This window comes from Pistacia vera, unplaced genomic scaffold, assembly GCF_008641045.1.
Source record: "Pistacia vera cultivar Batoury unplaced genomic scaffold, PisVer_v2 Contig421, whole genome shotgun sequence".
Taxonomy (NCBI): Eukaryota; Viridiplantae; Streptophyta; class Magnoliopsida; order Sapindales; family Anacardiaceae; genus Pistacia; species Pistacia vera.
This window is the reverse complement of record NW_022196248.1, coordinates 815,826-832,881: the sequence shown is the minus strand read 5'-3', so window position 1 is coordinate 832,881 and position 17,056 is coordinate 815,826. Positions and strand designations below refer to the sequence as shown.

At 35.5% G+C, this 17,056-nt stretch overlaps 1 protein-coding gene across 1 annotated transcript in view; it reads left to right on the top strand.

The window, feature by feature from the left end:
- The first annotated feature begins 612 nt into the window (after positions 1-612).
- Positions 613-17,056, top strand: part of LOC116142931 (squamous cell carcinoma antigen recognized by T-cells 3-like) — a 29,161-nt gene continuing 12,717 nt past the window's right edge. The window contains 5 exon segments of the mRNA XM_031428348.1: positions 613-793; positions 903-1,042; positions 1,720-1,770; positions 2,748-2,960; positions 3,294-3,435. Of these exon segments, the coding sequence (XP_031284208.1) occupies positions 613-793; positions 903-1,042; positions 1,720-1,770; positions 2,748-2,960; positions 3,294-3,435 (727 nt within the window).

Below are 17,056 nucleotides of genomic sequence, written 5' to 3'. Positions count from 1 at the left end.
AGTTAAAAGATGTGATATCAACTCTAAAGCATAAATCATTATCCCAAACAACTTTAGATGAATATTTTATTTCATCTTAAGCCTTTAATGTAACATAACATATATTTTTTTACAATGTACAAATAGTTATTATTACGTGGAGGTAACTTTGGGAATTAAAAAAAGTATAATTTATTATAACGTGGAGTTTATTTTTATTTATAATTATCCCAAAACAGGAATAGTTTTTTTTTTTTTTTTTTTTTTTTTTTTTATTACAAGCATAACGTGGAGTTTGTATGCCTCTTTGTAATACTAGCCCTACAAAGAGGCATACAAAGAGGCATACAAAGAGACAAATCCAGTCCTTAAAATTGCCTCTCTCTCTCTCTCTCTCTCTCTCTCTCTTTTTCCCTTCTTTTAAGGGCTGGATTTGTCTCTTTGTATGCTTCTTTGTATGCCTCTTTGTAAGGATATATATATATATAGTATTTATGCCAAACCTCTGGGTAGCAGTCCAATAAGCCCAACTCTTCAATACACTTGAGAGAAACATGGAGCAAACGAAGCAGAAGAATGGAACCAAAAAATCAAACCTTAGCGCCAAAAACCCGAGAAGAAGAAGACACAGACATGGCTATGGCGGAGACCAACGAAAACCCAGAAGCAATGGAGCTTAACTTTCTAGACTCGAGAGAGTCAAGTGACTCGAACTCAGACTTAGACTCAGAAGATGAAGCACAACAAAAATTTGAGCTTCAAAACATCGTGTCCCAGCTTACCAATGAGCCCTCCAACTATGAAGTCCATGTTCAAGTACGTTTTTACATCAACTTGAATATGAATTTCAATACCCAGTTCTTGGATTTTTGTTTTTAATAATAACATTGTTTTGCTTTTTTATTGTTTTTGTTGGTGGTTTTAATACATAAGGGTTTTGAGGAAGATGGGTGAGATTGAGAAGTTGAGACAAGAAAGAGACGCTATGAATGAGATTTTTCCATTGACTCCTGTTATGTGGCCAGAGTGGGCTCGAGATGAAGCTTCTATTTCTACTAGGTATGTTCTAGTTTTTTTCATTTTGTGTTCTTGTTATTGGTTTCATGATCAAATTTTGATCACTTAGGGTTTATGGTTAACGAAGGAAAGTATAAAGACAAAAATTAAATGGATACATTTGAAAAGAGAAAGTGTTTATCTTATGGGTTTTAAATGGTGAAAACAATATTGAATTCAAGTTTATGTGACTTTTATCTACTGAGCCTTAGCTCCAATGTCGGCTTAATTGAGTAAAAGAAATGAAGTTTTGAGCTTTCTTCCTTTCTATTTTTTTTCGTATGTTGCAACTAGGAAGTAGTGATGGTTGACTTGGGAGGTTAGTTTTCAATATTTTGCAGCTATCTGATATTTTGTTTGTTTATAGATTTTGAGTTCCCTCTTGTCATTGCTTTTATGGACAGCCTGCTTGCCCTATTAGAAAACTCATTTCTCTTCATATAAGTATATTAGTTTCTCCAAAACATGAAGCTCAATGTTGAAAATCAGTAAGTGTACCTCCTGATCATAGTTACCCCCAAAGCAAAAAAATAAAAAGGTGGTAAGCTAAATTTTTATGATTTTGATATTTTCTTGTTCTAAATGACTGATACTAAAGCTTTGAGTATACTTTAAGATTTTATCGCTCTGTCTAGCTGAAGGTAGTTTCTTACTGATTCTCTGCTTCAACTTTGCAGACCTGAGGCATTTCTGGGGATTGAGAAGATTTATGAAAGAAGAGTTTCTGATTATCTGGTAGGTTTTTGTTATCATTATGGATTTTGAATTACTTTATGCATTGATTTATGGATTAAAACATAGTGATCTTAAGAATTCTCACTTGTGGTATTTTTAGTTATTTTCCTAAAAATAATTTTCTAATAAAAAAATTCAGCTTGCCAGATCTATGACTTTTGAATGGCTGAATTTTTCCAATAAGTAATTATTAATAACAAAATGGCTCATTAGTTTCATTTGTATGGTAGAGATGATTGTAGGCCTTGCAATTCAGAATGGATATCAATATTCTTACAGTTGTGATGGTGTTTAAAGACACATGGTTCCTTTTTGATGCATCATCAAATTTTTCTACCAAATTGGGCAATAGGATAAAACTTTTTCAAACTTCTGGGGAGTGGAAATTGATAGAGCACCACCAATACCATACAGGAGAAAGGATAAAAGGGGTAATTAGTGGTTAGGCTATGAGAATTTGTTAGGTTAAGCACGTGGAGATAGTGGTGAGAATATTGTGATTAGTTAGTATAAACTTGGGCCGATGAAAGGAAAGAGACAGAATATGTTTTAGTGAGAATTGTTGGGAGGTCTCTAGCTCCTCGATTTTCTAGGCTATCATATATTTCTTTTTCGTCATCTCTTTACACTTTTCCATGAGAAGTTTGTATTTCCATTTTCAAAGTCAAATCAATATAGAAGATACCAGTATTATTCAGAAATCCTTTGTTCATTGAAGTGTTTATCTGTATTGAGTGATTGAAGTTCTGGGTTTCTAACATAAATCTATTTTTTTAAGTGACAATACATTTTGGAAGTTTTAATTGCATGTTGTCATCTTTTTCCCTACCTTTTGTGGAAAATTAAGTTCTTGCTACGTTCAGTCAGATTTTGCATATATTTGGAATTAGGAGATAAAAACACTAATTTTGTTCTATGGAGTTCCTTTATCTAAGTAATTCTGTAAAATTGAATGACTAGAACTTGTTCTGATGTAGTCTGTCTCACTTTGGTATGACTGCTTCAGATTTATGCAAGAATATGATCCATCTGTACGTGAATTTTCACCTGATGATATTGCAAAGGCAAGAAATCTCTTTGAGCATGCTATAACTGTTGCTAGTTTGTATGTTGCTAAAGGCAGTAAAATATGGGAAGCATATAGGGAATTTGAGCAAGCCATTCTCCATAGCATAGATGAGATCAGCATAAGGTGAGAATTTATAATATATATATTAGAAACTTTCTAGAAAATGTGCCTAAAAGGGAGGCATTCTATTAATCAATTTACTTGATTATTTAAAGTCTTATTCCATCCGACTGGTTTGGTATTATGGTTAATAAGGCTTTTGTGGGTCTTCCTTTATATTTCCTAGAGCCATGGCTTAAGTTGCATGCCTTGTTTATTTTAGAAACTTTTTTTCTTATTTTTGTCATTTATGTATAGTTCATAAATTATGTTCTCTCATTTCCCTATGAAGTGCTATGTACCAAGAAAAAGTATCCATTTCAAAATTTACATTTGGAAACTTACTGCTCTTTTGCAGGAAAAAGAAAAACAAGTTCAGCATATCCGAAGTATATTTCACCGTCAGTTGTCTGTTCCCCTTGCTAACTTAAGGTCAATCCTTCTTGCCTACAAGTCTTGGGAGGTGGAACTGGGGACTGCTCTAGATATTGAATCAGGTGATTTAGATGGGTCTTAGCGTACCAAAAGGCATTGGAGATGTATAATGCTCGAGCTAATTTTAAAGAACAGATTGCAAGGCAGGATATATTTGACTTCAAAAAATTTCAACAATTCACGGTATATGGCATTTACTATCAAATATTGTTTTAGACAGCTAAATGATAATGCTGGGTTCTTACGTGATACCTTAAGTATTTATGTTAAATGGTAACTTAATATGATATTAAAGTGTAGAGGTCATGATTTGAGTCTCCCATCTATTACATCCTGCTATATTTGGGTTGGTCTTTCTGTCTGAATTTGGACTTGGTTTATGTAATATGTGAAGTTGCCTGTTACAAAGTTGAATATCATTGTTGTGCCCTTATCTTTTCAAGCTTGAGCTTTTAGGTCAAGTTGTTTATCAACAAAGTTGTTGAAATTTCATTATAATTTGAATTTCTTATGGTCTTTCTTGCTTCTAATATAAGTAACCAGTTTATGTAAACTTTAGATCTTCTCTTCTTATTCTTCTTTTCCTGAGGGTGGGGTGTTGTAGAAGAACTTGAAATGTGGCAATAGGTTACTTTTTTTTTTCCTTCTTTAAAGTGTTAATACTATTATTTTATTTTGAAATTTTTGCAGATCTACTTGAAGTCTGGAGATCCAACCCGTGTTTAGCTTCTCTATGAACGTGCTATTACCAAGTTTCCTATATCAAGTGATCTCTGGCTTGTTTATACTTTCTATTTGGATAAAACCTTGAAGGTTTCACTCATTTTTTCTCTTTTCAATTCTTTATGTTCTAGGTATTTGTAATTTTAGCAATTAATCATCTCCTTTTCCTTCAGGTAGGAAATATTGTGTGGGATGTTCATTCCAAGGCTAGGAAAAATTGTCCTTGGGTTGGTGATCTTTGGGTTCGATCTTTGCTTGCTTTGGAACATTGTCGTGCACCTAAGAAAGAATATCTACTGTAAGTTTCAGTTGTTACCCTTCATTTGTTGAGAATTATGAGAGATTGCTATAAGTAGCTTGAGCAAGGAAGTTTCACAAACTTTAGTGTTGGAATTTCATTCTGCTCCTTTTACAAATATAGAGGTTTACTCTTGTTTAAAAAGATTTATATGTCATATTCAGGTCTTTGAGAAGTCCCTTCTATGCATTTTTTCAACCATTGAGGAAGTGAAGATATCTTTTCTCTAATTTGTAGGCTTGACTTACTACTCTTTGTAATTTGTTATTGTTTCATCTATGTTTTATGCATTAAAAATCTTTTTTAATTGGATTCTCTTTCTTTAAGTACCTAAACTTATTGCTCACTCGAGTGGATGGTTTGAGAGGAAGAATCCTTTTGCCTGGAGCAGAAGAGGATGCACTGAATTTTTCATTGATAAGGGAAACGTTTCAGTTTCACATATGTATACTATTCATTTTTCCATGTTAAAATTTTTTTTACTTGATGTCAAGGACTTGAAGCTTCTCAAAGACATTTGTAGATGCTCTATTCATGGTGAATTTTAGATGACAAAAATGTGGTGAATTTTAGATGACAAAAATGTGGTGAATTTTAGATGACAAAAATGTGGACCTTGTAGCTAGTCTACGCTTTAAGGGTCTAGGCGTAGTTCTCTTACGAATGTGTATCAAGTGCTTCTACCCTTAGACTCTGAAGAAAAGTCTTTTAATTTACTTCATTTAGTGTGTTGTTATAGTACCATTATGACCACTTTAGGTAGAAGTTACAGTGCTAACTCTCGATACTCCAAGATGGCTTTTGCTAATTGCTAGATTGTTACCTTTGTTAATTGTTTTGTCATGGAATAGTGTCCATTGCTAAAATGTCACGACCGGAGGATATCCTCTATCTTGCCACCTTTGGGCTCAAGGGCTTTCCTCGTGGGTTGGAGACGTCCAAGGTATTGTCCGCTATGGGTCATTCTAGCCACGCCTCCATCGGACCCTCACGGCTTTGCTTTGCTTCGTAGTCTTTTTTCCACCTTGTGAACGCCTCCCCCGTGACTTGAACCTTGGACCTATACATAGCAGATAATACCTTGGACGTGTCCGACGCGTGGGGAAAGCCCTTGAGCCCGAAGATGGTGAGATAGAGGATAGCCCCCGGTGGTGAAAATAAAAAGGCGTAATGGTACTCATGTTACTTGGCCAAGGTATACGTCCAAGGTTCAAGTCATGGGGGAGGCGTTCGCAAGGTGGAAAAAAGACCACGAAGCAAAGCAAAGCCATGAGGGTTCGAAGGAGGCATGGCCAGAAGGACCTATAGCGGACAATACCTTGGACGTGTCCGGCACACGGGGAAAGCCCTTGAGCCCGAAGGTGGCAAGGTAGAGGATAGCCCCCGGTCATGACCTAAAAAATTTCTCATTCAGCATTGGAGTTGCATGCATGGAAGATATCTTTATGGATCTGTGAATTTATAAAATGTGCATGTCATATTCAACTGGTATATTATTGTTGCATAATGGCTGTTTTCAATATTTGTGTTGATAAACAATTAGCCACTTAGCCTGATGCCTCTTTAGTGTACCATTGAAATTGCAGGCCCTGTATGATTTGATGTATATTATATATACTTGAATACATAACTGTGAAGTTTCTTCCTTTCAACGGGCATCTGATTACTTATCTCAACAGATGAAGAATACATATGGTTTGCTGCATTTGTACGCTTATTGGGCTCATTTGGAGCTAAATTTGGGAAAAGATCAAGCTGCAGCTTGAGCCTTTTGGGAGAGCCTGGTTAAGATCTGGTTTGGCTTTTTCATCTTTTTCTCTTTCTTATCCTATATAGTTCAATATGATTGATTTATGATTCATCTTTGTATTTTTTCCGTATAACTTGCTCTTTGTCTATGCAGCGGGTCAATGTTGGAAGCCTGGGAAGGTTATATAGCTATGGAAATTGAATTGGGACAGTTAAATGAAGCTACGTCCATCTACAAGAGATGCTACATTAAAGGATTTAGTGGGACAGGTTTAGAGGTATAATTCTTTTGCATTACTTGCTTTCAATTATTTTAGATTGATTTATGGACAACATTTGAATTTGAAAGTTTTTAATCTTGTAATGGCCAACAGGGAGGTACATGATTTAAATTATGTTTTATAGCCCTTAGTTAATTTTTGTTAGAATTATTTTAAGAGAATATGAAGAAATGCCTTAAAACTTGCATTAAGGGTAAAATGGTCTTTTCACTCAAAATTAGTTGAAAAAGTGGGGAGTGAAAAGAGTGAGAATTTCATAAAGAATACAATAAAAATGAGGGCATTATGGTAATTGACTAAGGGACAAGGATGGAATTTCTAAAAAAGTGTAAGGGCAAAATGGGAAAGTGAGTTTATAAAATAAGAGCCGTTCAACACTATGATAGCCTTATCGTATTATCTGTGCCCTTACTTCAGAATAATACTAGGGCTACGGACGTTTCTAGAATGGCCACCATATGTGCTCATAGGGTTCTCACTATCATGATTTGAAACACTTGATACCCTCGTCACGGTTCTACCATTCTAAGGACATACATCTATACATATTGTAATAATAATGATTTACACGATATAGTATAAAATGCCTTTTATTGATTAATGAACATTATTACAAAGAGTCAATTCCACAATAATTGATTGGCTCTAGGGCACCTACTCCAACAGGCAAATCAAGGATAAGGACCGTAACCCAGAAGTTTACGCACCATTCCAAGATGGGCCACAATCGAGCATGTGTCTTCACAAGGGAGGGATTTCTCGGTTCAAAAAGGTTGAGGGAAAGTCAAGAAAATGGAAAGGTTTCGATGAGAATGTTCAAACCATAAAAGGATGGACCAAAGGATGGAAATGGGTGCCTAAGCTCTCAACAAAGGTCCTATGTGACAAAAATCATCAACAATTGAAGCTTCGGTGCAAGGACAATGTGCGAAAGAGGATGTATTTGGATAGTTTGGATTGACAAAGGACTTGAGAAAGTCGAGCTTCCGACTATAAACAAGCGCTTCTTGGGAGGCAACCCAAGTGTTTTAGTTTGTTTGTTTGTTGTTTTTGAATTTGTTTAGTTGTTTTATGATTTAGAATAAGTTTAATTTCGGTTGTTTTTGGATATTTCAGGTGAATGATCAAATTATGACGAAAAAGCATAAATTCCCAGTTTTTGCTGTGGTGAAGTTTATTCTTTGTCGTGGCGATGTACACTTAGCCAAAAATGAATTCAGGAAATTCCATATTTCGCCGCGGCGAGAAATTTTATTCACCGTGACAACGACTGGGTTTTGCAATTGAATGAAGAACTTCGACGTGGTGAAGTCTGTTTTCTACTCGAGTTACTTTTCATTTTTTGTGAAAAGTTTCGAAACACACCCAAGAGCCAAACTCTCCCCCCTTCAATCTAGAGACTCTCTAGTGAATTTCTGTCCCTCTACTCCACTCCTTAACCTTCACAAACACAAAATCGACTCATTTTGTCAACGATTTTTGTGAAATTTCAAATAAAATTTTGGAAACCCTAGGTTTTCCCACAATTGGAGATCTTGAAATTTGGGCCGAAATTGGTATGATTGGTGGTGCATTCATCGTGGGATTGGTAAGATTTCGAGTTCTCCAGCCTTAAATTTCATCAGTTTCAATTGTTAGTGCTTTAAATTTGAGACATTGATTAAATGTGTTGAGTTTTGAATTTTGGTGAAGTTTGTGGATTGATTTTGATTTAAGAAGTGTGGAGTTTGATTTGTGTTGTGTTGAAGAAGTTGGGTTTTCGATTTAGAAGTGTTTGATTGAGTTTTGAAGAGTAATGAATTTGGGGGTATATGTGCAATTTTTAAAACTTTGCTGTGCATTTAGGAGTGATTGTGGTTAGGAGCAAGAGCACTTTAGTGTTGAATTGTCGGTTTGAAAATTTAGTTTGGGGGTAGATTTGAGTGACCAATTTTGAAATCCAAAATGCTGGTCAAAACAGTCGCCAAGGGTAAAGGAAAACAGGTCAACAATAGGTTAGTAAATGAGAAGGCTCAGCAGCGTTATGAAGGCGCAATAAAAAGAAAAGACAAAGGGTTTATTGCCGAGAGAGGATTGACCATAGTCCATAGAGAAGATTGGAATCGATGGAGAAATTGGGATATCTTCATGGGTGAGCCCGAACATTTAGCCATATAGCCAATAGTGAGAGAATTCTATGCCAACTTCCCTGAGTGTGATCCTGGGTCGGTTTATGTGAGAGGTATCAATGTGTTAATCAATGCAAAGGTCATCAATGATTTCTACAAACTTGCTCCAATTGACCATGATGAATACTAGGAATTTAAGAAGAAGTAGATTAAGGAGGAGGAGATTCTAAAGGTCATAGCAAAGCTGGGTACCACTTGGGACATTTCGAAGAACAGGAGAAGAAGCATTAAAGGAACGAAGTTGATTCCTATGGCTAGATTGTGGAAATATTTTGTGTGTGCGAGGATGGTCCTAGAGACACATTATAGTATGGTGGCTTTTGATCGAGCAGTGTTGCTTTATTCTATTGCCACTGGAAAGAAAATGGATGTGGGGAATATTATCATGGAGAGTATATGGCATGCAGCCAAACCAGGGCGAGGGAGCTTCGCCTTCCCGCATCTCATCACTAAGCTGTGCACTCGAGCAAGAGTCAAGAATTCAGATGATGAACCACTTATTCATCCTGCCGCAGCCCTTGATACCAACTATTATCATAAGCTACTCGAGCGTCCTCCCATTGAAGGACCCAACATTGGAACGAAAAGACAAGGAACCTCAACAGCCGTCGCAACATCCAGTTCAACATCCACAACAAAGGAGCTACTGTAGCAAATTTTGGACAAGGTGAACCGGATGGAACGACGTTAAGATTGGATGGCAGAGTAGACTTGAATGTTGTACGATATGCAACACAGCTGCTGCACCACTTTGGGCATTGATGTTTCAAACTTTCAATGGGAAGACTAGCAAGAAGAGGAAGAAGACGATTCCGAGGAAGAAGATGATGACACCGAAGGTGAGGAGGAGGACGAAGAATGAAACCTAAAGCATTTATTTTGTATTTTATGTTTTCATTTGTTCTTGTTTTTTGTTTGGTACATTGGAACTAATTTTCTTTTCTTTTCAGATTGTTAATTGTTGTTGAATTTTCTAGTTAGTTTGTAAGGGCGAGATTAGGTTGTAATATTTTTATATTAGTCAGTGGAATTTTCTAACACTGTGGATACCACAAAATTTCATGTGTTTTACAGATGATGATGATGAGAACGCCAAGGAATGGTGTGTGCATGCTGTTGAATGAAAATTAGACTTCACGGATTAATCAAGGAACTATCTCATACTTTTTCATTCTGTTTTTCTATTCCTGGATTGTGCATGATGTGACATTGGGGACAACGTCATTTTTAGTTTGGGGGTAGGAAAATTTGAAATTTTGATTTGTGTTCAGTTGTTTTTATGTTTTGTATTGTTGTGCCAATGATGAATTGCATAAGTCTATGATGAGGATAGGATTGTTGGGATTTTATTTATGGAAAATGTTAAGCATTGCTTCAAGTTTAGGTTGGTTGACTTGATTTAACTTGAGGTTTGTTGAGTGGTTCAACCACCATTTTCATTTTTTCAGCATGCTTAGAAACATTTTATGTGGTTAGGTAAAGTTTTGATAATGTTGGTGGACTTTAGAACCTAGTTGAGAAGTGCTTGAGGCGAAATTCTAGGAATAGCATTATGAAGGAACTGATTTAGGTAGTTTTTGGGAACGTTTGCGCCTTTCCAGCCGACCATGAAATTTTTTTCCCTAGTCACCCATTTGAGCTTTATGAAATCATCACTGTCCTATTCTTCCGATGCAACCAAAAATGCCCAAACATTTCACCCTAAACACTTTTCACAACCTTTAAGAGAATTCGAACCTAAGGCAGACACAAAAGAGTTTGGAGAGTTGCGTGAGATTTTGACAACCGAAAATAATAAGTTTGGGGGTCGCAAAAAGGGCAAGAATAAAGGGTAATTGACCTCAATAAATTATTGTTGTTTCTTTAAAAAAAAAAAAAACACGAAATATTGATAAAAAGAAATAGAAATTTGAGAGTTTCATCTCAGAATAAAAAATAAGAATTGCACTTGTTGAGGTTTAAAAAAGGGTTGACACCTTGAGTGGTGACTGAGAAAGAAAGTGGAATTTGATGTAGTTCTTAGTGTTTCCTTAAAGGAAACTATGTTCTCTTGCTTTGTTTATCTTATCCTTTTCTTTGGAGCCCACTAACCGAGCCTAACTTTACAAGCCTGTAAAGACCTTTTGATCCTTAATGATGTCTAATCCTCGTTAGTGGAGAGTAGTTCGATACTTAGGCTTATTGAGTCTACCACCATTTGATAAACTTCACATTTCTGCATAAAATAATCCAGGAAGTCGGAATGTGGACTAAAGTGGGGATTACCTACTCAGGAGGCCGATAGAGAAAAATAGTCAATTCAATTTATAACTTCTTGGAGTGTTAAGCATTTTCCAGTAATAATGTTTCAACAATTTTTGAGACTTGTATAAATTCTAGGCAGTTCTTTGTGTTTGAGTTTGAGTTTGAGTCTAATTTTTCTCATTTCATTTTCAATTTTGTTGTTTTGTGTTTTTGTTTGTTAGTTGTTTTTCTTTTAGTCGTGTTTTGTGCCTGATGCTCGAGGATGAGCATGTCTTAAGTTTGGGCGTATTTGATAATCCTAGGATTATACTGTTTTATCTAGGCTTTTTGGCCGGATTTTGGATACTTCTTATGTCGTTTTTTCCTGAATTGCAACTTAATTTCATATGTTTTATGTTTCAGGCCGAAACATGCACTTTGAGCAAATAAAGAGCAGAATTGAGTTTCTGGACCCAGAAACGAGCGAATCTCATAATTCGGGGAAGTTCTGAAGCAGATTTAAAGCACTATGAAGCTTGTTACTATTGGAAAGCACCAAAGATTGAAGATTCAAGCAAGGAAGCAAGCGGAGGGCAATTTCGTAATTTTAGAATTGTTTAGAAAGGTTCGTCGCGGCGAAAAACTCTCAGGAATTTGTTGCCGTAGCAAAGTTTATTCTTCCCTGTGGTGAAGTCTGCAAGATCCAGTTTTTATTAAAACGCACAGTTTTGTTTTAGGCAAGTTTTCAGGTTTTTGGACCAACTATATAAGAGAAACTTAGCCATTTTTAGAGGGTTTGACATTTTTGAGAGAAAGGGAGAGAAGATTTGTGATTGAACTCTTTGAGATTCATCAAATAGGGAAGATTTTTGTTTTCTTTCTTTTTTCCAACATGTTGAATGCTATGTTTTCTGTTTTTATTTTGATTTGTGTTAATTTCATTATGGACTAAATCACCTTGGGTTAGGGTTTTGATGTAATTAGGATTTTATGGTTAGTCAATAGATTATTGTTGCTTTTACATTCTATTGCATGGGTTGTGTGATTATTCTTGTTTTTATTGAATTTATTTGTTGAACATGATGAGATTGAGAAATGAATCGTGTATGAGCTTCTTAGGATAATCACCATTGTTGTATCGAACGCTAGAGATAGGTTTGAGAACCAATGAAATCAACTTAGGATTCCATTAGCTTAACGAACTTGGATCTATTAATCTTCAAATTGTTGGGTGCGGAAGCTTAATAGGGAAAAGTAGGAAAACATAGCCTAAGAAGGTATGTTTTACACATTAGGGAGTTTGATTTATAATTCGTGCATGTGAGTGTAGAAGTAGCATAATTCGTAGATTATTTCGTAAAACCCTAATGAAGTCAAAAACCTAACCGTTTGCCTTAATTGATATTTTCTCTTGAATTAGTTTTACTATCATTAATTAGCCTTTAAGTTAGTAGTAAATTTTATTTCCACTTTTGCTTAAAATTCTCCCGCAAAATCCAACATTTTCGTTTTCTCCAAATTGTCAACAATTAGGAAAATCAGTGCTTAACAAACAATCCTAGTGGGAACAATACTTTTCTGAACACTTCATTACTTTGTGCGACTAGTGCACTTGCTATACATTGCATGTTGTAGTTACAACGTATCAGTCAACTTAGTATTTGCATGTGCATCTGAATTGTTTGATGAAATCCTAAGAGAAAACATGTTACAATGGTTGGCCTGTCAAATCTATGGCCTTCTGAGTGATTTTTGAGCATCTTACATATTGAACTAGGTTGAGACCTAAACATAAAATTTGTAGCCCTTTCTCTAATCTTTAAAATGAGACCAAGATCATAGCAATCCGATGTGTATAACTCACGATATGCATCCTTGAACATGACCTGAGCAGAATGACTACCTCAAAAGTGCTTCAAATTTATTAGTTTATTTTTAGTCTAATAATCTATGATTGATTTCAAGTATGGGAATATTGTTGGTAGAGAATGCTAGTTCCGTAATGATATCTTTATATGCCATAATGAATTCTCACATTTGCATTTAGAAAGAATAGCAAAGAATGAGCATATTTCCATGCACATACACATGTATGAGAACATTAAAGAATAAAGAGAAAGAAAGAAAAGAAATAAATTGTAGAACCATCCTCTAAAGAATATAATTAAAGAAGTTCAAATATAAAATTTTATTTAAAGAAATGTAAAAAGAGAAGAGAAGAGAAGGTTGTTGTGACGGGGAACCCGTGAGTGACCGAGAAGAAGAATAGCCAAAATGCACGCCACCTTTAGTGAGCAGCCTCAGAATAAGAAAGAAGAATTTGTACAGTTCGTTAGAAGTGCATGTGGATGAGTACTGTATCCAGCAGAGCATACCTACATGCACACCGCTTTTAGTGAGCGGCTTTAGAATAAGAAAGAAAATTTGTACAGTCAATTAGAAGTGCATGTAGATGAGGACCGTACCCACTCACACGGCCAGGGTTCCAAATCCATGCCTCAACCAAGTCCAATCGGCAAACAAGAATAGAAAAGAAAAGAGAGAAAAGAATAGAAAAAGAAAAGAAAGAAAAGAATAGAAAAGAAAAGAAAGAAAGAATAGAAAAGAAAGAAAAAAAAGAAAAGAAAAAAAAAAAGAAAGAATAGAATAGAATAGAATAGAATAGAATAGAAAAGAAAAGAAAAGAAAGAAAAGAAAGAAAGAATTGAAAAGAAAAGAAAGAAAAGAACAGAAAAGGAAGAACAGAAATAGAAAAGAAAGAATAGAAACAGAAAAGAAAGCATAGAAACACAGAAAAAGAAAGAAAACAGAATAAGAAAATAGAAAAACAGATAAGAAAATGCAATGCATAGAAAAGGTTTATGCATTTGTGAATATGCATCATGCCATTTCTACTATCCCAAGTTAGTTTCCCTATTTGTGCTTACATATCGGTAAGTGAGAAACTTGAATCTTATAAAGGGCGGAGAAGAATTGAGAAGTTTGGTGCAAGGAAAGAAAATCTAGGATCTGAGTAACGGAGAAAGAATAGAAGTATTGTGGGTTTACTTACTGAGCAATTAGTGCTCACCCCGTTGATTTCACTATTTTTGTAGGTAGTAGATGAGATGTGGTCAGATCGAAAGTCAAGTAGTGAAGGAGAAAGGCAACACTGTCTACTATATTTTGAATTTTTTTTTTTTTGGTGACTATGGTACTTGATGTAGAGATTTGTATATAAAAGTAACGCTATTTTTGGGCCCACTATCTTATACTTATGTACATATACGTTTTCTATAAAATATTTAGTGATTTCATAATATATTTTCCCAAAGTATACTAGCTAGAGAGACTTATTACAAGACCACTTGGTGTCCCCTTGACAAATTCAAAAGTTGGGGAAGTGGAAGATGAAAAGCCGAAGTCAAATAATTTGTTCAGAGAAATGTTCCTTAAGAAGTGAGGTTTGCTCCTGAGGTTACATGTTACATGTTAACTAGAATAGCACAGTAATTGACAAACTTCTCTTTCTTATAAAAAAACATAAGGTTTTGCCTGTGGAACATATGTGCTACTGAGATTAATCTATAGCAGTACCCTTCTTGTAAATTTTCTTCCAGATATGTCAACTTTATACCCATTTTATTCAAAAAGGGTAAAGTTCTAATATGTTTCCTGTGGAACATATATTTCATCCAATTTGTGATGAGGATAGCCTCAATACCTTACCCAAAGATTCAGAGAAATTTTACCCAATTAGATGACGATCAAGTTCCTTTTTATGTGACAAATGACCAATGGTATAGGACCAATAAGATAATGAAAACTATTATGGGTTGGTAGTCTATTCTTGGTCTAAAATAACATTGAATACTCATGGTGCAACTGTTAGGTTCTTTGCCTTTTTGTACCTATTGATTATATTCGAATGGAGAATCCATTTTACTATTTGTCATAGCTGAAAATCCTAATGCAGAAAGATGGACCACTAGAGCACTATTGAGTTTGTGTACCAAAACAGCAATGGCCTTGCATCTCATGCTTGTGGAAAATGTGAAAAAATGTCTTTGGTCTGGAAAATATCTAAGGAAGAATATGAAGAATATCATCTGTATGCTCGCCTGATTAAAATTTCCGCACATGTATATTCATTTTTATTGTTTGTTTTGAATAAATATCCATATCTCATATGATTATGTTTGTTTCACTTAAAATTCTTCATGATTCTATTGGATGCTTTCATAAAAATTCTCAGAGAGTCTAGAATGAGGTTTTCACTTTGTACATGTTAGATCATGAATTAGTACCAATCTTCAAAAAATATCTTTAAAAGAAAGTTGTATTACAACACAATGAAGTCAGTGTGCCAAGCCACACCGTACCTCTATCGGGTAGATATAAGGAGGTTGAAGGTGTATCCTCATCATGAGTTTTGTATTAATTACTATTAGAGTAGATGCCCTAGAGCCAATCAATTATTGTAGAATTGACTCTTTGTAATAATGTTCATTAATCAATAATAAAAGGCATTTTATCCTATATCGCGTAAATCATGATTATTGCAATATGTATTGATATATGTCCTTAGAATGGTAGAACTGTGATGAGGGTATCAAGTGTTTCAAATCTTGATAGTGAGAACCCTATGAGCACATATGGTGGCCATTCTAGAAACATCCGTAGCCCCAGTATTATTCTGAAGTAAGGGCACAGATAATACGGTAAGGCTATCATAGTGTTGAACGACCCTGTCGAAAGGCAGTGACTGATCTCACTTGTCAAGGTTGTTTGGTGACAACCTGGTGCAACACATGGGTGCTTGTTGTAGGCGATTACACCACAGCAAGTTCACTGGACTGACCCACCAGAGGATTCCATATGGATGGTAACCCCAGTGTCTATGGAACAAATCCTCTAACGAATGGTGGTGCATGTGATCCTTAGACTTGAGATCACCGGAGCGCCTTGTGCACCGATTGGTGTAGTTTGACACTAGCCTAACGCAGTTCTTTTCAGAGCTGTCAATACGGTGGTGATTGGCTGCATCAAGGAGTGTATCAAGACTATGGTGGATTGACAGAGGATTCATCACTCCCGGGTACGGGAGAAAGTTATCTCACGGCGCAATTCAGTATATGGCAATGACACTAAAACTGTGGCCACAGTGGGATTGAGTTGTTGCTCTATCCAGTTTATAATACGGGTCATTGGTCCAGAAACTGAATAAATAATATCGAGAGTAACCGAAGGTTGACACTATTTCTATGCCTTCGTCTCGTCGAGATAACGTATGATGAAAGGATCGAATTGCACGGTAACCATATCGTTGACAGGTAGCTACTTTGCTGAATCCGAATCTATCGGGTGGCCATGATGCCTTGCTAGGGGCCAATCTTGGTCTGTGTATTAGTGAGACGATTAATTGGTGTTAATCGCAATACTATACACTGCCGATATGATGAGGAGCCTAAGGGTCACACACATAGAAGACAATTTAAGATGCAAGAAGAAAGAAGGGCGTTTTCGTCTTTTAAGGCGAAAGGGTATTTTGGTAATTTCACAGTGCAATTAAATTTGCTGAGGTCGTAGCCTTTATTTAATTTGTTAGAAAAATTAAATAAGTGAAATTCCGTTTAAATATTTGTTCGCATATATTTAAATAAATTATCATTATTGTTAAATGTTAATATATATATATATTAATTGATTTTTAATTGAAATAATGATGAAATAAATAAAATATCTAATTTGGGAGTGTTTGGCAACATGGGGTGTTTGGGTTGGAGCCCAAGCCCATCCCATGTGGGAATAGGGTATTAAGGTTTACTATAAAAGAAAAATGTTTATTTGTAAATCATAACATTTTAGCTCATTTATGATTCTAAAACCAAAACACAGCAGCTCCATTTTACTCCTACTCTCACGCCACTTTCACCTTTTTGATTGAAAAATCAAATACTTCTTTTCTTCTTGATTTCTTAAGGCTAAGGAGGATCTAGCAAATCCCACCTTGGTTCTTAGTGGTTGTCTTCGTGTGGACTTCTTGGTTTGATCCTATACTTGGATCGGTAGCAAACACGTTTAGAGACAATATTGGTGGAGCCTCCAACGTGGGTATGAATCTAAACTTTAAATTTATTTTATTTTCTGCAGATTCTTGATATCATACATAAACTGTAAAATTTGTGCCTTGATTTTGGGCTTTAAGTAACGATCTACGATTGTATAAAATTTTGTTTTCCGCTGAGCAACCGGGTCGTTT